The sequence below is a fragment of the Phocoena sinus genome, chromosome 13, assembly GCF_008692025.1.
Source record: "Phocoena sinus isolate mPhoSin1 chromosome 13, mPhoSin1.pri, whole genome shotgun sequence".
Classification (NCBI taxonomy): domain Eukaryota; kingdom Metazoa; phylum Chordata; class Mammalia; order Artiodactyla; family Phocoenidae; genus Phocoena; species Phocoena sinus.
This window is the reverse complement of record NC_045775.1, coordinates 52,156,749-52,181,990: the sequence shown is the minus strand read 5'-3', so window position 1 is coordinate 52,181,990 and position 25,242 is coordinate 52,156,749. Positions and strand designations below refer to the sequence as shown.

At 35.4% G+C, this 25,242-nt stretch overlaps 1 protein-coding gene across 4 annotated transcripts in view; it reads left to right on the top strand.

Annotated features, from left to right (window-relative positions):
- Positions 1 to 24,803, top strand: part of XPO1 (exportin 1) — a 44,574-nt gene extending 19,771 nt beyond the window's left edge. For all 4 annotated transcript variants that reach the window (XM_032652796.1, XM_032652798.1, XM_032652797.1 and 1 more), the window contains 21 exons: positions 7,504 to 7,565; positions 7,791 to 7,835; positions 9,916 to 10,097; positions 11,347 to 11,395; positions 11,472 to 11,591; positions 12,730 to 12,858; positions 13,734 to 13,892; positions 14,845 to 15,042; positions 15,531 to 15,669; positions 15,864 to 16,045; positions 16,127 to 16,283; positions 16,388 to 16,551; positions 16,842 to 16,976; positions 17,540 to 17,723; positions 18,051 to 18,157; positions 20,415 to 20,609; positions 21,295 to 21,463; positions 22,135 to 22,269; positions 22,346 to 22,505; positions 22,588 to 22,684; positions 23,697 to 24,803. In XM_032652796.1, coding sequence (XP_032508687.1) covers positions 7,504 to 7,565; positions 7,791 to 7,835; positions 9,916 to 10,097; positions 11,347 to 11,395; positions 11,472 to 11,591; positions 12,730 to 12,858; positions 13,734 to 13,892; positions 14,845 to 15,042; positions 15,531 to 15,669; positions 15,864 to 16,045; positions 16,127 to 16,283; positions 16,388 to 16,551; positions 16,842 to 16,976; positions 17,540 to 17,723; positions 18,051 to 18,157; positions 20,415 to 20,609; positions 21,295 to 21,463; positions 22,135 to 22,269; positions 22,346 to 22,505; positions 22,588 to 22,684; positions 23,697 to 23,843 — 2,915 coding nt within the window. In that variant the 3' untranslated portion in view covers positions 23,844 to 24,803. The remainder of the gene's footprint in view (positions 1 to 7,503; positions 7,566 to 7,790; positions 7,836 to 9,915; positions 10,098 to 11,346; positions 11,396 to 11,471; positions 11,592 to 12,729; positions 12,859 to 13,733; positions 13,893 to 14,844; positions 15,043 to 15,530; positions 15,670 to 15,863; positions 16,046 to 16,126; positions 16,284 to 16,387; positions 16,552 to 16,841; positions 16,977 to 17,539; positions 17,724 to 18,050; positions 18,158 to 20,414; positions 20,610 to 21,294; positions 21,464 to 22,134; positions 22,270 to 22,345; positions 22,506 to 22,587; positions 22,685 to 23,696) is intronic.
- The last annotated feature ends 439 nt before the right edge of the window (positions 24,804 to 25,242 follow it).

The following is a 25,242-nucleotide window of genomic DNA, read 5'->3' as shown; positions in this document are numbered from 1 at the left end:
TAAGTGTATAGTTTATTGTCAGTAAGTAAATACATAGTATTGTGCAACCATCATTACTATTCATCTCCAGAATTTTTTCATCATCACAGTTGAAACTACCGATTAAACATTAACTCTCCATTACACTCTCTCCCCAGGCCCTGTTAACCATTATTATGCTTTTTGTCTCTATGAATTTGCCTGTATTAGGTAACTTATATGCATATAATCATACAGTATTTTGTGTCTGGTTTATTTCAGTAGCATGTTCCCAGGGTTCATCCATGTTGCAGTATGTAACAATTTCATTCCTTTTTAAGGCTGATTAATATTCCATTATACGTATATACCACTTAGTTTATGCATCCGTGGGTTGTTTCCAAATTTTGTCTATTGTAAATAGTGATGCTATGAATTTAGTAAAATTTTAATTGCTGTATATATTTTAGAGTTTAGTATCTGTTTGAGGCCGTAAACCCTTTTGTTTTTTTTTTTTTTTTTTTTATGCGTTACGCGGGCCTCTCACCGTTGTGGCCTCTCCCGTTGCGGAGGACAGGCTCCGGACGCGCAGGCCCAGCGGCCATGGCTCACGGGCCCAGCCGCTCCGCGGCACGTGGGATCCTCCCAGACCGGGGGCACGAGCCCGTGTCCCCTGCATCGGCAGGCGGACTCTCAACCACTGCGCCACCAGGGAAGCCCCGTAAACCCTTTTAAGAGTAAAGAATAAATATCAATTCCTCTTAAAACTACTAAACATATAGGCAATAAGTTATAGTCTAATTCTAGCTTATCTATGGGAACCCTAGGTTAAGAACCCCTGCTTTTGAGGGTTTTTTAGCTATTCATTTCTTGTTTTGCTGTTTATTCTCATGAGTATTTTATTGAGTGAGGAGTAGGAATGTTATTCTGGATTTCTTTGGACAATAAAGTAAAGAGGACAGAGCTGTATTTTAGTGACTATCTTTCTGATGATCATTGGTGGTTTAAATGGACAGATGTTTGTAATAACAGTATGACATGGGAAAAGAGCCTTTCTTTCTTGCCAACAGGCATGTGAAAAGGTGCTCAGTATCACTAATTATGAGATAAATGAAAATCAAAGCTACAATGAGGTATTACTTCACACCAGTCAAAATGGCCATCCTCAAAAAAGTCTACAAATAATAAATGCTGGAGAGGGTGTGGAGAAAAAGGAACCCTCGTACACTATTGGTGGGAACGTGAATTGGTAATCTACTATGGAGAACAGTATGAAGTTTCCTAAAAAACTAAAAATAGAGTTAACCATAGGATCCAGCAATTCCACTCCTGGGCATATATCCAGGAAAGAGGAAAACTCTTAATTCAAAAAGATACATGAAGCCCAGTGATCATAGTAGCGGTATTTACAATAGCCAAGACATAGAAGCATCCTAAACACCCATCAGCAGATGAATGGATAAAGAAGATGTGGAGGGTGGGTATGGGTGTGTGTATATACACACACATGCACACACACAGAATGAAATACATCACTCAGCCATAAAAAGAATGAAATAATGCCACTTGCAGCAACATGGATGGACCTACAGATTATCATACTGAGTGAAGTCAGTCAGAGAAGGACAAGTATCATGATATCACATGTGGAATCTTTAAGATTGATACAAATGAACATATTTAAAAAACAGAAATACTCAGACATAGAAAACAAGTTTATGGTTACCGAAGGAGGGGAGGGAGGGATAAATTGGGAGTATGAGATTAACATACACTACTATATATACAAAGTAAACAAGGACCTACTGTATAGCACATATATTGTGCTGTACTGAATATCAGTGTCTCATAATAAGGTATAATGGAAAGAATCTGAAAAAGAATGTGTATTATTTGTATATAACCGAATCACTTGCTGTACACCTGAAACTAACACAACATTGTAAAATATTTTAAAATGTGAAAGAAAAAAAGTTTCAGTTATAAATGGATTTGATGGAAGGATGTGATTACAGAGTAAACAAAGTGAATTTCATGTGATAGTATTGCACAATGGTTGGGACTGGATTTAACTCAGTTTTGTCTGTAGCTTTACTTTTGTAAGAGTGTATCAAGGCTTTCTATTTTCTGTGTTGTATGAAAATTAGCCACTATGAAAGCAAGAGATAGGAGTCTGCAACTTTTTTTTTCTTTTGGCTGCTTTGGGTCTTTGTTGCGGTGTGTGGGCTTCTCATTGCGGTGGCTTCTCTTGTGTGGAGCACGAGCTCTAGGTGCACAGGCTCCAGAGCACAGGCTCAGCAGTTGTGGCGCACAGGCTTAGTTGCTCCGTGGCATGTGGGATCTTCCTGGACCAGGGATCGAACCTGTATCCCTTGGATTGGCAGGCGGATTCTCAACCACTGCGGCACCAGGGAAGCCCCGGAGACTGCAACTTTTTTTTTGTTTGTTTGTTTGTTTGTTTTGTTTTTTTTTTTGTTTTTTTGCGGTACGCGGGCCTCTCACTGTTGTGGCCTCTCCCGTTGCGGAGCACAGGCTCCGGATGCGCAGGCTCAGCGGTCATGGCTCACGGGCCCAGCCGCTCCGCGGCATGTGGGATCTTCCCGGACCGGGACACGAACCCGTGTCCCCTGCATTGGCAGGCGGACTCTCAACCACTGCGCCTCCAGGGAAGCCCGAGACTACAACTTTTTAACTTATATTTTAGTTTGCACCACAGTATGTTGCAGTCAGTAAGTTCTCATTTTAAAGGGTTTTAGTGAATCAGATTCTGTTATGCATTTCTTTTACCGTATCATTAAGATCTAATATTTGCAATATGTTCCTGGGGGATAAGGTTGTTAATATTGCTGTGTAACTAACTTGCAAGATGATATATAACTTCTAAGTCAGGATGGGAGTTACTTAAATCTCAGCTTTTTAGCTAGCTAATGTTGATACTGTCAACTTACAGGATTGTGTAGGCTATTTGGTATTGCTTTGTTTTTATTTGAAATGGGACTGTGAAAGAAATTTTTCTTGACTTTGAGAAAATAGAGTTGGATTATAAAAATGCATGCATAAACTCTTGGATAAGGAGCATTCATGTGCCATAAGCTGCCTTCCAGTGAGTAGTCAGGCATTTTTATACTAGTGTACCTTGTTTTGAAGAAATTATACGTGACTGGTCCTTTTTAAAAAAAAAGTATTCCTTTTCAATAAATAATTCAAAGGTTTACTTTAATAACTTTGGAGGTGATTTTTTTGTTCATATTTAGAAGAACGGGATGGGGGGCTATGGATATAAGTATGCTAGATCATTGTAGGAGTCCTTTGAAAAACTTAGTAACCATATAAGAGCATAGTTGTGTTTGTCAAAGGCATACAAACTATGTATGAGAACTCTTCAGTGAAATGTTCTTCAGTTTGTATTTTTAATATATATATATTTCAAGTTTTCCTTATTCCCAAGGAAGAGCTTAGAAGGCTGCTGGAAGGAATATCCTAGTCTCTTCACATACACTTTCTGACTAATTGGAAACAGATAATTTCTGATTAGTATGGTTTTTATTGGATATGAAATCTTGTAAAGGTAGTTCTTGTTTTAAGAAATTTGTTTTACATAAATGTCACTTTTGCAGCTGGCAGACGACTAATTCTTTTGGCACAAAGAATAAATAGACACTGGGATTGAAGTATTTTCTGTTAAATCTCAGAAGCTGAGCTTTCTTTGCTACTTGTAAACATTTGACTGTTCTCCCTTGGTACATGTGACACCTTTTTTTTTTTTTTTGGTCGTGCCACGTGACTTGTGGAATCTTAGTTCCCCAACCAGGCATTGAACCCACGCCATGCAATGAAAGCCCAGAATCCTAACCAGTAGGCCACCAGGGAGCTCCCACCATTTCTTTTATAAAGGTTCAGTTTACAATAGTAAACTTTTTCTTAATTGAACTGCTTTTATTTTTTTAATTCTGGGTAAACCATGGGAAGGAATTTGGGGAAAGGAGTTATGGTACTTATTCAGATAAGCTACATAGCAGTAGGATATTCTAAACAGACAGTTGTATGCAGCAGTACTTGATCAAAAAGGTGTTTACGTATAGTTTCAATGCTTTGGATGGATGGAAGTACTGATCATTGTAGAGTGACGTTAAATTAAGAGACTTTATTGTCTTTTTAAAGTCTCAGAGACTTTATTGTCTCTGAGATCCTAGTAGTTTTTTGGGTTTTTTAAATTACTTATTTCACATTTTTCCTGCTTTCATCTTTTACGCTTTGCTCCATCTACGGGTGAATTTCAGAAGCCTCTAAAAAAAGGGGGAGAAGGTATTTAATTGATTTAGCTTATAACAGAAGAGTGAAGGATCAGTTTGATCCTGTTTTCTTATTCTCCGAGGCTGAGAAAAGCCTCAAAACTCATACATGTTTCAACAAGAGGCAGGAATTGTAGTTCTACTCTTGTTCCTTATGACAGATTTAGAAGAAAACTACTGAATGTCTTATTATTTGGTATTGTCGGTCATTTAATCTAAGAGAGTAGGCTGTATTTTTGGTTTTGTTTAAACCACGTTTTTGCCTATATTAGAGGTTTCAGAGGGGTGCTTTTTTATTTGTTTATAATGGCCCTTTTCCTTAATTTTTTTTGAATTCTATTTTTTTATACATCAGGTTCTTATTAATGTTATCTATTTTATACATATTAGTGTATATATGTCAATCCCAATCTCCCAGTTCATCCCACCCCTGGCCACTTTCCCCTCCTTGGTTCCTTAACTTTTTAGGGGTCTTAATGACAGTAATTCATCTGTAAAGAACAGGAGGATAAACAATATCATAATTTTTGTGTGTTTGTTTTTTTTTTTTTTTTTTTTTGGTGGTAAGTGGGCCTCTCACTGTTGTGGCCTCTCCCGTTGAGGAGCACAGGCTCCAGACGTGCAGGCTTAGCGGCCATGGCTCACGGGCCCAGCCGCTCCGTGGCATGTGGAATCTTCTCGGACCGGGGCACGAACCTGTGTCCCCTGCATTGGCAGGTGGACTCTCAACCACTGCGCCACCAGGGAAGCCCAAAATGTTCACTTTTTTTTTTTTGGCTGTGTTGGGTCTTCATTGCTGCACACGGGCTTTCTCTAGCTGCGGTGAGCGGGGGCTACTCTTCGTTGCGGTGCGTGGGCTTCTCATTGTGGTGGCTTCTCTTGCCGCGGAGCACGGGCTCTAAGCACGCGGGCTTCAGTGGTTGTGGCTCGCAGGCTCTAGAGCTCAGGCTTAGTTGCTCCACAGCATGTGGGATCTTCCAGGACCAGGGATCAAACCCGTGTCCCCTGCATTGGCAGGCGGATTCCCAACCACTGCACCACCAGGGAAGCCCCAGAATTGTTTTGATTTGATCTAGTGGATATTAAGGACATGAGATTGTTGTGTGGGTTAACCTAACTAAATGGTATGATTTAGCACTCATTTTAAAATAAAACTTGTTCCCCTAATCGGTTTGTTTGTTTGTTTTAATCACCTTATTGAATCTAGATCTGATTTTATTGTGTGTGTCCACAAAGCCTCTTGTTTTTTTAAAATAATTTTAGACAATAGAAACATTGACCCAAAAAGTACAGAATGTACTTACACCTCTTAGTTTATCCTTCTAACAACTTAGACAACCATAATAAAATTATCACAACCAAACATTTAACATTGGTTCAGTACTATTAACTGAATTATGGACCTTAATTCAAATTTCACAAGTTTTCTCTCTTGTCCTTTTCCTAGTCTACAATTTATTTAGTTGTGTCTCTAGTCTCCTTAATCTGTGACAGTTCTTAATTTCTGCTTGCTATGTCTTTGACACTGATGAGTTCTGGTCAGTTATTTTGTAGTGTATTTGAATTTAGGTTTGTCTGTTGTTTTCTCATGATTAGACTGGCGTTCAATATTTTGGAGCAAGAATACCACACAGGTGATGTGTTCTCAGTCCACCAAACCGGGGGTACATGATGTCAATATGTTTAATTATTCATTTATTATTAATCTTTATCAGTTATGTTGGTGCCCACTGGTTTTCTATTTACAGGTTTACTATTTTCCACTTTGAAAGTGAAAAATATCTTGGGAAGATAATTTGACAGTGTGCAGATAATGAATTTCTCCTGAAAGTATTGCCCATTTGTTCTAGCATTCATTCATTGGTGGATATTGTCTGCAACAATTAGTACTGTGGTCTTTGCCTAATGTAGAAATTTTTAAAATGTCAATAACATAGTTTTCAGCAGATTGTATGTGTTTGTATATAACAGTTAAGTTTTTGGCACCTGGCAGGCAGGTTTTTTAACTGATTCTTATATTGTGAACATTTTTAATACTTAACATTACATTTTCAGTTGATGAATAACCCTTACTTTGTGGCTTTATTGTACTTAAGAAATTTTTCTGCAATTACGAAATTATTTATTAGTGATTTTTGAAGGTTGTTTTAGCTTATGAAGATTACTATATTAAGGTAGTTTTACAATCAAATAAGCACTTTGTTGCCTTCAAGTTGACTAAATTTCTGGCTAACCCCTTATGGGTAAATTTCTTAGCATATTCCTTCTCAGTGAATATTGAGTCCAGTGTTGTAGATTTGTTAGATGAGACTTGGTACACACAGTTTAATAAAACCTTTATCTGTATTTTTGAAGTTCAGATAGCTTTGAAAATTCAAAAATCTTCATAAGTCATTTGGTGGCAAAACCTAAATTATTAAACAGATGTGAGAATAGTCTTTATTCTTTGTAGTGGGAAATAATAATTTGTTGGATTAGGGAATCTGTTTCAGACCCTTTGGATATGTTAATGTAAGTGTACCACATTACTTTAAATTTTGAGGGGAGCTGTAGTAGATGCCAAGTAAATTCTGAATGATGCAAATTAAAATCAAAGGCATGAAGTCAACTGTTGAAAGAATAAAAGGCATGAAGTCTTAACTGTTAAGAACAGATTATACTATTAAGGTACCCTTAAGTAAAGACTACTACAAATAAAAACTTCCTCCTTAACTCTGTTTTTTCCTACATTGTAGGACAAACAAGTTAAAATTACTTATAGGATTAGCTTAATGCTATAATTAAAATAAATCTGAAAAGGATTAACATCTGACCTTGATTTATAAATATTTTACATAAACTTATTTATAGTGCTCACAAAGTTATGTCTTAAAGGTTTTTGTAGTTTTAACCCACAAAAATAATGTGTTTATTTAAATGAACAATACCTTAGTCCTTTATGGGGTTTTTTTGTTTTGGTTTGTTTTTAATTTAAAAATCACAGCTTGGTATACTTGACTGTCTAACATTAAAGAATATCTTAGAATACAGTAGTTCCTAATTGTTAAACCAATATTTTGTAAAGTTTAACAAAAACTAAAAATTTAAAGGAATAGTACACTAAACTAATAGGCATTTTTCAAAAATGCCATAATTGGCGATGGGATTCAGGTGTATCATCTGACTTTACTCTGCCCTCCCCCACCCCCAGTTTTTTTGGTTCCTGAAGATGTATTAGCATGCTATGAAAGTGTTGAATAATTTTTTTTAATAGGGATAAAAAAATATGTTGTTGGCCTCATTATCAAGACGTCATCTGACCCAACTTGTGTAGAGGTAAGAGCTTTTTTGCAGATTATTGTGAGAGTATAAAATCATTTAAATATTGGGTCTTCAACTTAAACCCACTTCTGTCACAGACATACAGACACATATATGCACAATCATTTACAGTAGATCTGCAGTCTTTTTTTCTCTCTGTGGGGGTGTGGGTTGCCTACATTTGTTATTTATGTATCTATTTTAAGTCCTCATTTAATCTAAACTTTTTTCTTTTCTTAGAAGGAAAAGGTATATATCGGGAAATTAAATATGATTCTTGTTCAGGTAAGTTTTTAGTTGACACACTGTTTCCCTGAGAAGGATTAAGTGCTTCACTTCAGGCTGAGTGGTTGAACAAATAGTCTAACCTACTTTTATTGAACAACTAAACTAACGTCTTGCAGAGTAGTGATAGTAATCTTCACAGTAATTACAATAGCCTGCTGTCTAGCATTTAAAATTGTTAATATGCTGTGGTAGGAAACATCAGATATGGTACTGTAAAACCTTCACTTCTTTGGCTCCAATATGGATTGAACTCAATAAAAAATTTCTCATCTAATGCAAATGAAAACTACAATGAGGTATCACCTCACACTGGTCAGAATGGCCATTATCAAAAAATCTAGAAACAATAAATGCTGGAAAGGGTGTGGTGAAAAGGGAACCCTCCTGCACTGTTGGTGGGAATGTAAATTGTTACAACCACTATAGAAAACGGTATGGAGGTTCCTTAAAAAACTAAAAATAGAACTACCATATGACCCAGCAATGCCACTACTGGGCATATACCCAGAGAAAACCATAACTCAAAAAGATACATGTACCACAATGTTCATTGGCAGCACTATTTACAATAGCCAGGACATGGAACCAGCCTAAATGTCCATCAACAGATGAATGGATAAAGATGTGGCACATGTATACAATGGAATATTACTCAGCCATAAAAAGAAACGAAATTCAGTTATTTGCAGTGAGGTGGCTGGACCTAGAGTCTGTCATACTTAAGTCAGAAAGAGAAAGACAAATACTGTATGCTAATGAATATATATGGAATCTTAAAAAAAAAAAAAGTGGTACTGATGAACCTAGTTGTAGGGCAGGAATAAAGATGTAGACATAGGGAATGGACTTGGCACAGGGTGGGAGGGGGAAGCTGGGGCGAAGTGAGAGTAGCATCGACATATATACACTACCAAATGTAAAATAGTTAGCTAGTGGGAAGCAGCAGCAAAGCATAGGGAGATCAGCTCGGTGGTTTGCAGTGACCTAGAGGGGGTGGGATTGGGAGGCTAAAGAGGGAGGGGATATGGGGACATATGTATACATATGGCTGATTCACTTTGCTGTACAATAGAAATTAACACAGTATTGTGAAGCAATTATACTCCGATAAAGATCTATTAAAATAAAAAAATTTTTTTCTCATCTGTTTCATACTGTGCATGTTTCCTTTCCATGTCCATTATCTCAGTCTTATTAATTCATTGAAAAAATTGCCTTTGAATTCAAGCATCCCTTTAATTGATATCTATACTTAGCCTGCTTTTTAATCTTTCTATATTTGTAACTTCAGAAATTTTAAGTTTACCTACCTTTAATAATATGTCCAAAAAATTTCTTGAGAACATTAATTAGTATGTGAGGGAAAAACACATTTTTTTTAATTTAATAAGTTATAGAAACATTGGGTTTTCCTAAACACTTGGATTTTCACTAAGTTAAACTAGCTTTTATTGAGAACTTCTTGTTGTTAGCGTATCTCTGAATGGGAAGAGGGAGGAGTCCAAAGAGGTTAAGTTACTTACCTCTTACTTAACAGGTGCTATTACAGAATATTGTTGGGAAATCCCTAGCATACAGAATCAACAGTACAGACCTTAAAATTGAATAAGTCCATTAGGCTTTTGGTCAAAGATGATTCTGTCCCCAACGATAATGCTTCTTTTCTTCCAAATTTCTATCTCCAAGCGCTACCTATATTTCAAGGCCCAGATTCCAGACAAAGAAAATACCTTTCCCTACCCATCACCTTTTTATCATTTAGAGTTATATCTTATATTCTCTTACGATACTTTGCACATATCTGGCAAATATTGCTATGCATACACATTAGAGCTAGATTAGACGAATCAGGATAATTGAGAGGAGGAACAGGGCATTTGAGACACAGAACTTTGTGTTGTAGTTTCTACTCTGTACATTCTATAGAGAGCAGCACATTTCCTGTCTTAATAAAGGGGAAGAAAATGAAAGGTGGTTGATATTTGCTCCTGCTTTTGGTATCACGCAATTTTTATGAAGTTTGTTTTCTTTACCATTGACAAGTGAAATGAAACTAACATTTCCTATCTTATTTTAGATACTGAAACAAGAATGGCCAAAACATTGGCCAACTTTTATCAGTGACATTGTTGGAGCAAGTAGGACCAGTGAAAGTCTCTGTCAGAATAATATGGTGATTCTGAAACTCTTGAGTGAAGAAGTATTTGATTTCTCTAGTGGACAGATAACCCAAGTGAAAGCTAAGCATTTAAAAGACAGGCAAGTAATTGTTTCGGAATTTTTAAGTAATTTATCTAGCAATTTCAAGGAATTTGGAGGTAGATTGTAAATTTTTAAGGAACTATGATTATTAAAAGTTAATACACTTAATTCTTTCCTACTACAAACTTAAATAGTGCTAAAGTGGCCTAATATTCTAAATATGGAGGCTTGAAAAATATGTATGACGTTACAGCAAAATTAACTTCATGCATGTCATGTGGAAGGACTATAGGTTAAGAATTCCCAAAAAACTCTTTGGAATCTGATTCATATGATGTCTAGTTAATCATAGGTCTAAGGATATGACTTGTGTCCAGATGTCTACTTTATTCTTAATATTCCTACATTTTATCAGTTTCCCTATAGTTAACACCAGGAACATGGCAGATTTTATTTTCTTCAACATAGTAATAAAAATGTGTTTAGTCATTAGAGAACAGAAATGTTTTTTACCTTTATGTATTCAGACTAGCTTCAGAATTTAGGATTTTTTCTCTGGTTTGGTGTATAAGCACATTTTAGGTGTATAAGCACATTTTAGGTTTGAGGATATATCGAACACCACTGCTCTCATTTTGGAGAGTTCTGTTTTGACTGTCTTGATTTAAAAGACTAGGTTGAGGGACTTGCCTGGCTGTCCAGTGGTTAAGACACCACGCTTCCACTGCAGGGGCCGTGGGTTCGATACCTCGTTGGGGAACTAAGATCCCACATGCCATGCAGTGTGGCCAAATTTAAAAAAAAAAAATAAAAGGGGCTTCCCTGGTGGCGCAGTGGCTGAGAGTCAGCCTGCCAATGCAGGGGACACGGGTTCGTGCCCCTGTCCGGGAAGATCCCACATGCGGCGGAGTGGCTGGGCCTGTGAGCCATGGCCGCTGAGTCTCCGCGTCCGGAGCCTGTGCTCCGCAGCGGGAGAGGCCACAACAGTGAGAGGCCCGCGTACTGCAAAACAAAAAACAAAAACATAAATAAAAGATGTGATGTGATTGAAATTATTCAAATAGAGTAAGGATGACATGAAAACCAAACCTCCAAGAAATGAAATTAAGTGCTATTTATAGGTGAGTTTTAAGAGATATTTACACATAGTTTTAATAGCTTTGTAACTTTCGATGAAGTTATTGATATCTGTGTTTATAAATAGAAGTAACTCAAGTTTTCAGTGGCTGCTGAAATGTTAGTATGTAAATATTACAATGTTCATTTCTATGTGTGTTCTAAACTGATCAATTTTTTATTCTTTTAGCATGTGCAATGAATTCTCACAAATTTTTCAGCTTTGTCAGTTTGTGATGGTAAGTGCTTTTAATTTCATTTTTAAAAATAATTAATTATATTGGAAGATAATTTACAATCATGTTTTTGTTGTAGGAAAATTCCCAAAATGCTCCACTTGTACATGCAACTTTGGAAACGTTGCTCAGATTTCTTAACTGGATTCCACTTGGATATATTTTTGAGACCAAGTTAATCAGCACGTTAATTTATAAGGTATAGTGAATACATTTCAGTTATATTTATCACTGGATAGTGGTGTGTATTTTCTTAATTTGTAATGCTCTTTGGAATATTAAAACCATTCCACATTCACAGCCATAATCAACTTTGTTTCCGAGATGAGGAAATTGCTTAGAAGAACTTTTCTGTAGTTTCAACTACTAATTCTTAAAAACCGTGTCAGAATTTTATGATTCTGCCACTCATACCAGGCAGTCTCCCAAATTGTATGTGAACAACTAATAATGAATTTGGTTTCCTTTTAGTTGCAGTAGCATGTAATACCTATGTAAAGTTTTTTAATTGTTCATCCAGAGATAGTTACCTACTGGTTGTATTTCCAGATGTTTTCTAATCAGATATAATGAGTAAATTATGTATTTAATTAAGACCTTATAAAAGCAGACTATTATAACTTACGTTTGGGGCTTTGTAGTTGAGGGCTTGATATGGTCATATTCTAATCTGAATTTACTATGTTAGAGCCACCATTTTATCCATAGACAGTTTATTTTAAATTGTTTGCCATTGTCAACAGTAGTGCAGGAAATACTGGACATTTATGCACTTGTCCAAATATTTGGTATAAATTTTAATACATGTAAATATTGGATCAATAGGTATGTCCATTTTTAAGGCTTCTGATGCTTACCAAATTGCCACCCCCAATGGGAGGCTATTTTTACACCTTCTCAACAGTTAAATGTGAAAGAGCCAGTTTTCCCACATGTTATTAATCCTAGGTGTATTGCCCATCTCTTAAAATCCTAAACAATTAAAGTCTTTTTAGATTATACAGAAAACATGATGTCTTTAAAAGTCATGTAATAGATCGTGGGGAAAGTTTCTAAGCAACTTTGTGTTTTCCGGGTGTCTGAGGACACATCAAAAGAAAGCACAGTATACTACTAAAGCATTTACTGTCTATTGGATGTATAATGAAATTTTCTTAAAATATATGTGCCCCAAAATCCTATCACCACCTATTTGCCTGATATTTTTCCTCTGTGTTCCTGATTTTTAAATCCTTTTGTTTTTTTTTTAATTGTTAATTTTAAGTAAAGTGCTTCAGGCCATTTAATTTTATGCTTCCTTCCCCCCCACCCCACCCCCTTTTTTTAAATTAAAATAGTTCCTGAATGTTCCAATGTTTCGAAATGTCTCTCTGAAGTGCCTCACTGAGATTGCTGGTGTGAGTGTAAGCCAGTATGAGGAACAATTTGTAACGCTATTTACGCTGACAATGATGCAGCTAAAACAGGTAATACAACACTCTTAAAAACTGACTAAACAATTTTAGTGCCTTAGAAAATGTTGGGTTTGAGTTGAATCATTTCAGCACAGCTTACCATAAATAGATGAGCTGTAATGTGATTGTATATTATATAAAATGAAGGGTAAGCTAGAAATTTTTATGAACATTTTGAAAATTCCTTGAAGTAAATTTTCTGGGAGTGTCATGGTAATTTATTTCTACAGAATTTAGAGGCTTAGTAACTGGGGTTTAATATCAGTTCTGCCTTTAACCTTTCATCTCTTAAATGAAGGGATTAGCCAAGTGTTAGTCTGACTAGGTGTATATGAAATTATCTAGAAGGTTAATCACAAAACTATATTACTATATATGTTCGTGATCTGAATCAACTATTTTTACATTTTAAATGACCCTAGGTGGGAAAACTCTGATGTAGGGAATATGTCAAAGCATAATCTTTGAGGAAATTTTACTACTTGCAACTACAAAAAAAAATCAAAAGCTAGGACAGCAAGTTACAAAAATGGATATAATAGACCAAGGCATTCTAGGGGAGAATAAGCTGTTTAACTGCATATGGTTTTTTTGTTGTATTTTAAAAAATATTTATTTGGTTGCACTGGGTCTTAGTTATGGCAGGTGGGCTCCTTAGTTGTGGCATGTGAACTCTTTATTGTGGCATACATGTCTAGTTCCCTGACCAAGGATCGAACCTGGGCCCCCTGCATTGGGAACTTGGAGTCTTATCCACTGCGCCACCAGGGAAGTCCCACTCCGTATATTTTAAAATTAGTAAAAGGGTGGTGGAAATTTAGAACTTAAATGTAGTATCTTTGTTGTTTTTAAAATGAAGGGCTTATGATCCATATTTAACCTCGCAGATGCTTCCTTTAAATACCAATATTCGACTTGCATACTCGAATGGAAAGGATGATGAACAGAACTTCATTCAAAATCTCAGTTTGTTTCTCTGCACCTTTCTTAAAGAACATGGTCAACTTATAGAAAAAAGATTAAATCTCAGGGAAACACTCATGGAGGTAGGCTTTATGGAGCCTTTGGCTTCTGAAATTAATAATAAAAACTTAAAGTACACCTTTGTTCTAAAAATTCCTATACCTTTTAACATATCTTACCTGTTACTTGTCTGTGCAATATAAATACATGTTTCCAATTCTGAATTATAGTTGCTAAAAACCAAGTGTCACGAGTTTTGTGTTCTACTCAATACCAGATCAATAATTTATAATGAAAATTAAATTCCTAAAGCTTGTGCAGATTTGTCATTTTTAAGATGAAAAGTCTAAAGACCTTATTTTAAAATTGAGATGTAATTCACATAACATAAAACTATCCATTGTAAATTGTTTGATTCAGTGGCATTTAGTACATTCACAGTGTTGTCAACCATTACCTATTCCAAAACATTTACATCACCCACAAAGCATGATGTACCCATTGAAACAGTCACTCCCTCAATCCGCTCTACCCTCCAGTTCCTAGCAACCAGTAATTTGCTTTACATCTCAATGGATTTAACTATTCTGAACCTTTCATATAAATGGAATCATAACATACTGATTTTTGTCATTGGTTTCTTTCAGTTAGCATGTTACTATGTTACAGCATGTATCAGTACTTAATCCCTTTCATGGCTGAATAATACTTTGTATGGATAAACATCGAGTTTTGTGTCCGTTCATCTGTTGAACATTTGGATTACTTCTACCTTTTTGCTATTACCAAATGTCTTTTAATGTCCATACCTTTTTACAATCACGTAAGTTTCTTGACACGTCCTGGGACATGTCAGAAGAAAGCACAGTTGTTCCTAGAGAATTTCTGTTGTCTGTTTGATGAATGATGAAATGTCAGAGTTGTACAGAATGCAACATGAGTTTTTATTTCCTGTTAACGTAGCAAATGGAAAGCAGTTTGAGGTTGGTTAGTAACGTCTAAGGATTGTTTTAATAGTTTTGGTCTCCTATGTAGGCCCTTCATTATATGTTGTTGGTATCCGAAGTAGAGGAAACCGAAATCTTTAAGATTTGTCTTGAGTACTGGAACCACCTGGCAGCTGAACTCTATAGAGAGAGCCCATTCTCAACATCTGCCTCTCCATTGCTATCTGGAAGTCAACATTTTGATGTTCCTCCCAGGAGGCAGCTGTATTTGCCTGTGTTGTCCAAGGTAACAGTAGTGGGTGGTTGAATGTGCTTCCTGTGATTTGGGGGACCAAATGCAAATACTGGCTTTTATTTTTTGGCTAAATCTATCCAAGAAACCTGTGAGTTTCTTAGGAATGAAAATGAGATGCAAGAAAGTTAACAATTGATTATTTTATTTTATTTTATTTTGCGGTATGCGGGCCTCTCACTGTTGTGGCCTCTCCTGTTGCGGAGCGCGCAGGCTCACTCACGGGCCCAGCCGCTCCGCGGCATGTGGGATCCTCCCGGACTGGGGCATGAACCCGTGTCCCCTGCATCAGCAGGCGGACTCTCAACCGCTACGCCACCAGGGAAGCCCAACAATTGATTTTTATCCATGTTATTTATTCTTTTATACTGTGGGAATAATTTTGTTTGGTATGTTGGTGTTAAGTGGGAGTGGGGGTTACATTTGATGTGACTGATTTCAAAGATCTAACAGATTTGTTTCTCTTGTTTATTGCTGAATAGGTCCGTTTACTGATGGTTAGTCGAATGGCTAAACCAGAGGAAGTATTAGTTGTAGAAAATGATCAGGGAGAAGTTGTAAGAGAATTCATGAAGGATACAGATTCCATAAATTTGTATAAGAATATGAGAGAAACATTAGGTAAGTTAATAAATACTGTTAATTTAATCTTTGTAATTCAGTTTGGGGTGGAAATACTTTTTTAGGAAATATGGCATGCTTAGGTTCTCAATCTGTTAATAGCCATCCTTATTAATGTGCTATTAGTCTTAGTAAAAATCTTTTTGCTCGTTAAATTTTGCAATTTGAAACATTTGGAATTTTTTTCCTTGTAGTTTATCTTACTCATCTGGATTATGTAGATACAGAAAGAATAATGACTGAGAAGCTTCACAATCAAGTGAATGGTACAGAGTGGTCATGGAAAAATTTGAATACATTGTGTTGGGCGATAGGCTCCATTAGTGGAGCAATGCATGAAGAGGATGAAAAACGATTTCTTGTTACTGTTATAAAGGTATGTAAGAGATAGGTATGAACTGGAACTTTAGCTGAGTGTATTTTATTACAAATGACTGAAATTTGTCTTATTTTACAGGATCTACTAGGATTATGTGAACAGAAAAGAGGCAAAGATAATAAAGCTATTATTGCATCAAATATCATGTACATAGTAGGTCAATATCCACGATTTTTAAGAGCTCACTGGAAATTCTTGAAGACTGTAGTTAACAAGCTCTTTGAATTCATGCATGGTAAATCCTATTTGCTTAATATATTTTATTTAGTTACTTTTGCTGAATAAAAAATGGAAATTTTTTCTTGAAAATTTTTTTGATAATTGTTTTTGTTTTGTTAGAGACCCATGATGGAGTCCAAGACATGGCTTGTGATACTTTCATTAAAATAGCTCAGAAGTGCCGCAGGCATTTTGTTCAGGTTCAGGTTGGAGAAGTAATGCCATTTATTGATGAGATTTTGAACAACATTAACACTATAATTTGTGATCTTCAGCCTCAACAGGTATGTGGATCAGCAAGCATATTTTTCTTAGAAAGTAGCTACTGTTTTAATGAGAATTTATTAATGGGAATAGAAAGAAAGCCACTCTTGAATTCAGTTCAAGTGTTTCTGTGGTTAGGTTTTTATAGTGAGGCAGAAATTCAACCAAAAGTTTGTTAGGCTGTTTTCCTACTTAATATAAATTATTTCTGACACTTTAACAAAATTAGTTTAAGTGTATATGTGGATTGTTTGTGTGTGGTTTTCCTTATTATGATGCCTGCAAGTAAAATGTCTGCCTTTTAACATAGGTCCATACATTTTATGAAGCTGTGGGGTACATGATTGGTGCACAAACAGACCAAACAGTACAAGAACATTTGATAGAAAAATACATGCTACTTCCTAATCAGGTTTGGGATAGCATAATCCAGCAAGCAACCAAAGTAAGTTTTATTACTTTTTGTAAAAGTTCTAATGGAAATTGAAAAAATTATATTTACAGAAGTAATAAATTTAGTACCTTTGACATGTATATCTGATCCATAAGTGCTTTTTTTTTTTTTTTGCGGTACGCGGGCCTCTCACTTTGTGGCCTCTCCTGTTGCGGAGCACAAGCTCCGGACGCGAAGTCTCAGCGTCCATGGCTCACGGGCCTAGCTGCTCCGCGGCATGTGGGATCTTCCCAGACCGGGGCACGAACCCGTGTGCCCTGCATCGGCAGGCGGACTCTCAACCACTGCGCCACCAGGGAAGCCCCATAAGTGCTTTTATGTGTACTTTTTTATGTGTACTTTTGCACATTGAAAAATTGTAGTATTTTTATTCTGTTTTGATGCAAAATTGGGAATATTTTGCTCTATTTTTAGTAAGGAAGACTTCTGCATTAGTTTCACCATTTAACATTATAAATGTGATGGTGCTTTGGAGTAGTGTGGGTAATGTTTTTTGCTTCAGCTACAAGAATAATTCTCATATGTTAAATGGAGTTGTTTTTTGTCCTTCGCAGAATGTGGATATACTTAAAGATCCTGAAACAGTCAAGCAACTTGGTAGCATATTGAAAACAAATGTGAGAGCCTGCAAAGCGGTTGGACACCCGTTTGTGATTCAGCTTGGGAGAATTTATTTAGATATGCTTAATGTATACAAGTGCCTCAGTGAAAATATTTCTGCAGCTATTCAAGCTAATGGTAAGCGATTCTGAATTCTTATGGAATGATGTATTAATAAGTCAGTTCTGCATTCACTGCCTTGGCGTAAGCATTCAGCACTTCTCACAGATTTAAATTAATCCGTCCCATGTTTCTAGGCGATCCTAGACAATTTTTTTAACCACTCACAGGCCCCTTTCCCCTATAAAGTTAGTCTTAGTTTATTTTCTCAGGAAATTCATCTGTGTACTCTTGTCTTTTAAGTTTTCTAATGGTAAATGGGAACTAATAGTATCTGAAGTACATGTAAGTGCCAGTGTAGAATTTTAGTTGTTAAGTTGGATTCCACCTGATTGTATTTTTTAGGTGAGATGGTTACAAAGCAACCATTGATTAGAAGTATGCGAACAGTAAAAAGGGAAACTTTAAAGTTAATATCTGGTTGGGTGAGCCGGTCCAATGATCCACAGATGGTAAGTGAGATGTGCTTTTTGTTTTTAAAGTTGATGCTGCATTCTCTGGAACGTGTGTATATTCTGTATGCGTTTAGCTATTTTAAAGGTAATTTAGATGTTTACATCTGGCATTATTTTATAACATTCTATTTAGTGGAGTCCCTGAGTACATTAAAATAATAAGATATATACCATCTTCGAAAGAAATTGCTGTTAGTGGTGGGGGATTTGGTGATGTAACAAGATAGCTGAGATGATTGGGTCGTTTTTATTTTTCCATGGATAGAGTTCAGATGAAATTTTTGTTTTCCTCATGGCTTTGAGAGCAATTTGCAAAGCTGTCATTAGTTTGCCTTTTCAGTGGGCGGGGGGGAGTAAGCACTTTCCTAGTTGAAGGTTTGAAAGTCTCTTTTGCTCTCTTATTCCTGTTAGTTTTAAATGGTTTTCAGAAACTAAACCAGCTCCATATGCCTCAACTTGGGGAAAATGAGATTTATGTTTAGTTATTATATACCTTTCATTTTCTTGATCCTGGGAACATTACCAAAAAGTCTTATCCTGTTTATCACTATTGTGTGGAAGTAGCACTGACAACCGTGCAACTTACTTTCATAATTTTAAACTTTCAATATTGTTCCTATTGATATGGAAATTTTTTTCAGGAAATTCTCAAGGTATCAAGCTTAAATACCAAAAGCTTTTAAACATGTTTATGTATGAGATCAGAACTGTATTTAAAATTGTTAAGTAAAAAGTAGGATGAATTGAAGGAATTGAGAAGTTCATAATTTACAACAACTTAGGCAATAATTTCAGGAGTATCAGTGATAATAATAAGAAGGGTCTCATTATGTTTTACAACTAAGGTTTATGTTGAGGTTTGGGGCTGTGAATTCAAAGATAGTCAAACACTTCAGATCCAGTATGTAGGAAAATAAATTATTTCAGTGTTAAGAGTAGAAATGTGAGGGTGGGGGAGGAAAGAATAAATGAGTCATGGGTATGAAATGTATAATGTGGGGAATATGGTCATGTGGGGAATATAGTCAATAACTCATAACTTTTTATGGTGACAGATCGTAACTAGACTTAATGTGGCGATCATTTGAAATGTATAAAAATACCAAATCACTCACTATACTGTGTAACAGGAAATTGCATCGTGTTGTAGATCAACAAACATACAACGAACTCATAGAAAAAGATACCAGATTTGTGTTTATCAGAGGTGGGGGAATGAGGGGAGGGGAAATTGGATGAAGGCAGTCAAAAGATGTAACGTTTAGTTTTAACATATATAAGTACTAAGAATGTAATGTACAAACATGATAAATGCAATTAACACTGATGTTATATAAGAAAGTTTGTTAAGAGTAAATCCTAAACGTTTTCATCACAAAGCTTTTTTTCTATTTGTATCTATATGATGATGTTCACTAAACTTATTTTATAATCATTTCATGTATGTAAGTAAACTTAGTGCTATACATTAATCATGTCTCAAAACTTGAAGGAAGAAAAAGAAATGAGAATCAGTTCTAGTTAAGAGAAACCAAGTAGGTAAAAGGAAAAATAATTTTGTGCTTATCCTTCAAATCTTAACTAGACTTGTTTTGTTGTATGGTGGGACGTACTAACTAGTAATCTTCAGTTAAATGAAACATGGTTATATTTATTGTGCACATCTTAATGGAGAACCTATTAAAAGCATAGAAGTTACGCCTTACTAAGACTGTATTTATTGAGAATCTTGGAAACTCTCACACACAGTCTTTCTGGCATAGTCCAATTCCTTTTTTTAGAGTAAGTGATGCTTATTATTTCTGATTATTAAAATATCAACTAGCATTCATTAAATTAAAAAAATCATTGAGTGGGTGTCTACTTTGGTTAGATATGAGTACCTTGGTACAGTATTGGTGAGGAGGACTCTACTCTGAGGTTACCAATCCCATACACACAGTATTCCTAGAATCCTGGTCCTGCCACAATACTTAGAGCGTCAGGCCCCAGTTTCCTTTAATAATTACAGATTTAAACTATGCAGTGTCCATGGCCCTTCTCAGCCTATTGTGATTTCTCGCTTTCTCTTGGTAAGGTTTTAATATACAAAAAACTTTTAAAGCACAGGAGTTTCCAATTTTCAGCAGATGATCAACCTAGATTAAATCTTACAGATGACATTGACCTAGCTGCTTAATAAGAGTTAGCAAGTGCCTACATTAAAATTGAAAAGTTGTGGGTTTTTTTGTTTTTTTGTGTTTTTTTAAAACAGGTAGCTGAAAATTTTGTTCCTCCTCTGTTGGATGCAGTTCTCATTGATTATCAGAGAAATGTCCCAGCTGCTAGAGAACCAGAAGTGCTTAGTACTATGGCTATTATTGTCAACAAGTTAGGAGGACATATAACAGCTGAAATACCTCAAATATTTGATGCTGTTTTTGAATGCACATTGAATATGATAAATAAGGTATGTGATTTGCATTTCAGTTACATAATGAGAGGTTCTGCAGTATGCCCTTATCACTTTTAAAAGGATAAATAATGGCTGTCTATGAGTACACCATAAACTTTAGGCTCTGATATTAAATATTTGAACTTCTAGATAAGAAAAATACTTGTTTTTTAAATTTACAAAAATAAATTTGATTGATTGTTTATTCAAATAGCAGCTTGCATTTGTTGAATACTTGCTGCATTTTAGTCACTGCCTTTTTAAAGTGTAGTCTGTGCTTATAAGGATAGGGAAAATGTATTAATCAAAAAGAAAAAAATGTACATGTAAGTGTACACATTTACACAGTAGACAACAATTTTTCTAATCTGTATTAGTGATCTCAAAGTCACTTAAAAGTGGTAGTAACAGTCTCAGAGTTACTAGAAAATATTACGGTCTTTATGTGGGTTTTGTTGAGTTCTCTTTATAATAAGGTGAACTTGTATTCCTTCACTTTGGTAATTCATTTGTCTAATAAATAGTAATTTTGTCTTCCCTGACAGGTGAATTCTATTAGCTTTTGAGTTTGACTTTCACATCTTAACAGGGTCCACTAACAACTCCAAACATTTATACTGAATTAGGGCTTGCTTTCCCCCTTCCATTTAACATAATTCAGGCATTGAAACTTTATTTTGTTCCCACTATTTGTTTTTAGGACTTTGAAGAATATCCTGAGCACAGAACGAACTTTTTCTTACTACTTCAGGCTGTCAATTCTCATTGTTTCCCAGCATTCCTGGCTATTCCACCTGCACAGTTTAAACTTGTTTTGGATTCCATCATTTGGGCTTTCAAACATACTATGAGGAATGTAGCAGATACAGGTAAATACACAGAAACGATGTTCTTTATTCATTTGCTTACCAACCCACAATCCATGTACAGACACTTACAGGTAGGTGTATAGTGGTAGATAGGTAGGTATCACTTCACTGCTCATGGTTTTGTTTGAATGCATCAATTGCATAGATAGGTCTGAGTAAGTCCTATAAACAGTTTAATCAGATCCAGAGTGAGTTCGTAGAATTGAGTTACAGGGAGATGGGCATAAGATTCAAGGCAGGGAGAACATCACTCACCCATATCCTCACCAGTGTTTCCTTTTCCCCATATGCTTTTCCTCTGTGGCACCGAGGGTTAACTAAGGATAAAACAAAAAAACTTTATATTTGGAGGGTTTGTTTTCCTTTTAAATAACTGTTCTATGTAACAGAAAAATCTACTCAGTTGCACTGCTTTTGGAGTGGATGTAGAGAGAATCAACTAAACCTTCAGAAATACTGGAAAGGTGGTAATGGTTAGATTATAGCCTGTAAGTTAGCAGACATTGATTCCAGTTTAACTCCATTACTGAGTCAAGATAATTTAGGCAAATAATTGTCATTAGCAAAAAAAAGAGGGGTGAATGGACTTTGAATGAATTGTTTAATAGCTGAAACACTATCATAAATGTTGTCAGTATGTAATAACGTTGTTGGCATTATATGTATTTTAGGCTTACAGATACTTTTTACACTCTTACAAAATGTTGCACAAGAAGAAGCTGCAGCTCAGAGTTTCTATCAAACTTATTTTTGTGATATTCTTCAGCATATCTTTTCTGTCGTGACAGACACCTCACATACTGCTGGTAAGAATTTAAAGCCATAAAAGTATGTGTTCCGGTTGCTCTTACATCTTGAAGTTAATGATGTCCTTCTTAACAGGTTTGACAATGCATGCATCTATCCTTGCATATATGTTTAATTTGGTTGAAGAAGGAAAAATAAGTACACCATTAAATCCTGGAAATCCAGTTAACAACCAAATGTTTATTCAGGAATATGTGGCTAATCTTCTTAAGTCTGCATTCCCTCATCTTCAGGAGTAAGTATAAATAGACTTTAATAAACTTAAATTTTTAAGTTTTTTTTTTTAAAGCAATTAATCATTGTGTTTTGACTTGCAGTGCTCAAGTAAAGCTCTTTGTGACAGGACTTTTCAGCTTAAATCAGGATATTCCTGCATTCAAGGAACATCTTAGGGATTTCCTGGTACAGATAAAGGTATGTATTTTATTTGCAGTTGCAGAAGTATTGACTAAATACTGATTGAATTCTTGCATCCAGAATTGACCGCTTTTTGTAATGCAAAATGAGTGGGCTTTTAAAATACGTGTAGTCTTACTATTTTGAGACTGATTACAGAAGGAAACACTTTCAAAGTCAAGGCCAGGAAGAGGAGATAGGTTTGAAATGGTTTGAAATGTTCGGGGGAACTTTTTATTAATATAATTCATCTTAGAATATCTTTTGCAACATTGTGATTGAATCTCATAGGTATTTTTAAAGGAGTGGAATGGATGAAAGAAACACATTGGTAGTTCCTTTTGGGATTTTCCATTTTGTTAGTAAGGAATTCATTTTAGGGGGAACATGATAATTAGCAGATACCAGCCTATTTTTACTGCTGTTACAATGCTCCATTTACTTATGGGAAGAGGGATTTTTCTTGTATCATCATGCTTTAAAGAAATACAAAAAGTACCATGAAACTCATAAGTAGTTGATGTTATCTATGTCTATTAAAGAATTGGTCACATAAGATATTCAGGTTTTTTTCCCTCCAAAATACAAAGGTTTTGTTTTTTGTTTGTGTGTTTTTTTACTGTAAATATAAAATTAGTAAAAAAAAAAAAAAAAAAAACTAATTCATAAAGTTGAGAGTGTATAAAGGATGAAAATTGTCTGAAACACAGCTATGAGGACAATTATAGAAACTTGATCGTTAGTCTTTCTTGGTATCGTTGCCTATGGAGTATATTTTGTATATGGCATTACACTATCCCTCTTTTGAAATCTATTTTTCCCCCCAACTAACACCTTTGGTTTTTAATTCAGTTGTGTAGAATTATAAAAATAATATACCATAATTTAAACTCAGTAATTGATGGATAAATTATATTGCTTGTGTAAACTGGGAGGTGCTTGTCTACACTTTTTTTTTCCCAAAGGCAAGTCATTTTGCGAATTGAAGTTTACTAAAGTATGTTGATGTTTCAACTGTCTGTTTCCACAGGAGTTTGCAGGTGAAGATACATCGGATCTCTTTTTGGAAGAAAGAGAAACAGCCCTTCGACAGGCTCAGGAAGAGAAACATAAACTTCAAATGTCTGTCCCTGGCATCCTTAATCCACATGAAATTCCAGAAGAAATGTGTGATTAAAGTCAGAAGTCATGCTGGGTTGTTGTTGTTTTTTTGTTTTTTTGTTTTTTTCTTTTTCTGTTTTTTTTTTTTTTTTTTTTTTTTTCTGCAACTCTGTTAGCAGATGAAAACAGCGTCTGGATATTTGTTGACCAAAATGATGCCAATTTGTAAATTAAAATGTCACCTAGTGGCCCTTTTTCTTATGTGTTTTTTGTATAAGAACTTTTCTGTGAAATATCCTTCCATTGTTTAAGCTTTTGTTTTGGTCATCTTTATTTAGTTTGCATGAAGTTGGAAATTAAGGCATTTTTAAAAATTTTACTTCATGCCCATTTTGTGGCTGGGATGGGGGGAGGAGGCAAATTCAATTTGAACATATACTTGTAAATTCTAATGCAAAATTATACAATTTTTCCTGTAACCAATACCAGTTTTTAATTAGGGAGCATTTTCTTTCTAGCCTGTATTTCAGTCTAGAAGAAAAGGTAATGAGTAAGACAAATTGCGTTGTTAAAAGGATTACTATAGTGCTGCATTGTCTGAAATTAGCACCTCTTGGACTGAATTGTTTGTCTAGGCTACATGTATTACAAGTCTGTTTGGCAAGTTTGCAGCAAGATCATGTGCATATCATCCCATTGTAAAGCAACTTCAAAAAATATGGGAACACAGTTAGTTATTTTTACACAGTTCTTTTTGTTTGTGTGTGTGTGTGCTGTCGCTTGTCGACAACAGCTTTTTGTTTTCCTCAATGAGGAGTGTTGCTCATTTGTGAGCCTTCATTAACTCGAAGTGAAATGGTTAAAAATATTTATCCTGTTAGAATAGGCTGCATCTTTTTAACAACTCATTAAAAAACAAAACAAAACTCTGGCTTTTGAGATGACTTATACTAATTTACATTGTTTACCAAGCTGTAGTGCTTTAAGAACACTACTTAAAAAGCAAAATAAACATGGTTTACATTTATTTTCCCTTTATTGGCTCAAACTTCTTCCTATATTAAAAGTGGTTATTTGTGTTTAGGTATTAGGTAATATTTTTAAATGAAGTTTGATACCTGTTGACTTCTAAATATTATTTCTAAGGTTATTAAGTAAAGGCAGCACTTGTATAAAATGAACATGCTCCTGAAATACCTTCTGTTCCCAAGAAACAAGTCCTTCCTGTGACAGCTTGGCACACATTTTACCTTTACTTGCGGTTAAAAAGCATCTTCTTTATTCTGGTTAGGGGCTAGGGGTAACAAAACTTAAAATTAGTCTTAATGAGAACCAAGGGGCAAAAAGGTACTGCACATATTCTTGATTAATTCCACTCTTGTAAAACAACCCTTGGAAGTAGTGTAGTCCCTTTGGGAAAGGTGGGAAGAGAGGAAAAAATGTGTAAGAGTGCCTACGAAATGTGAAAAGGGAGT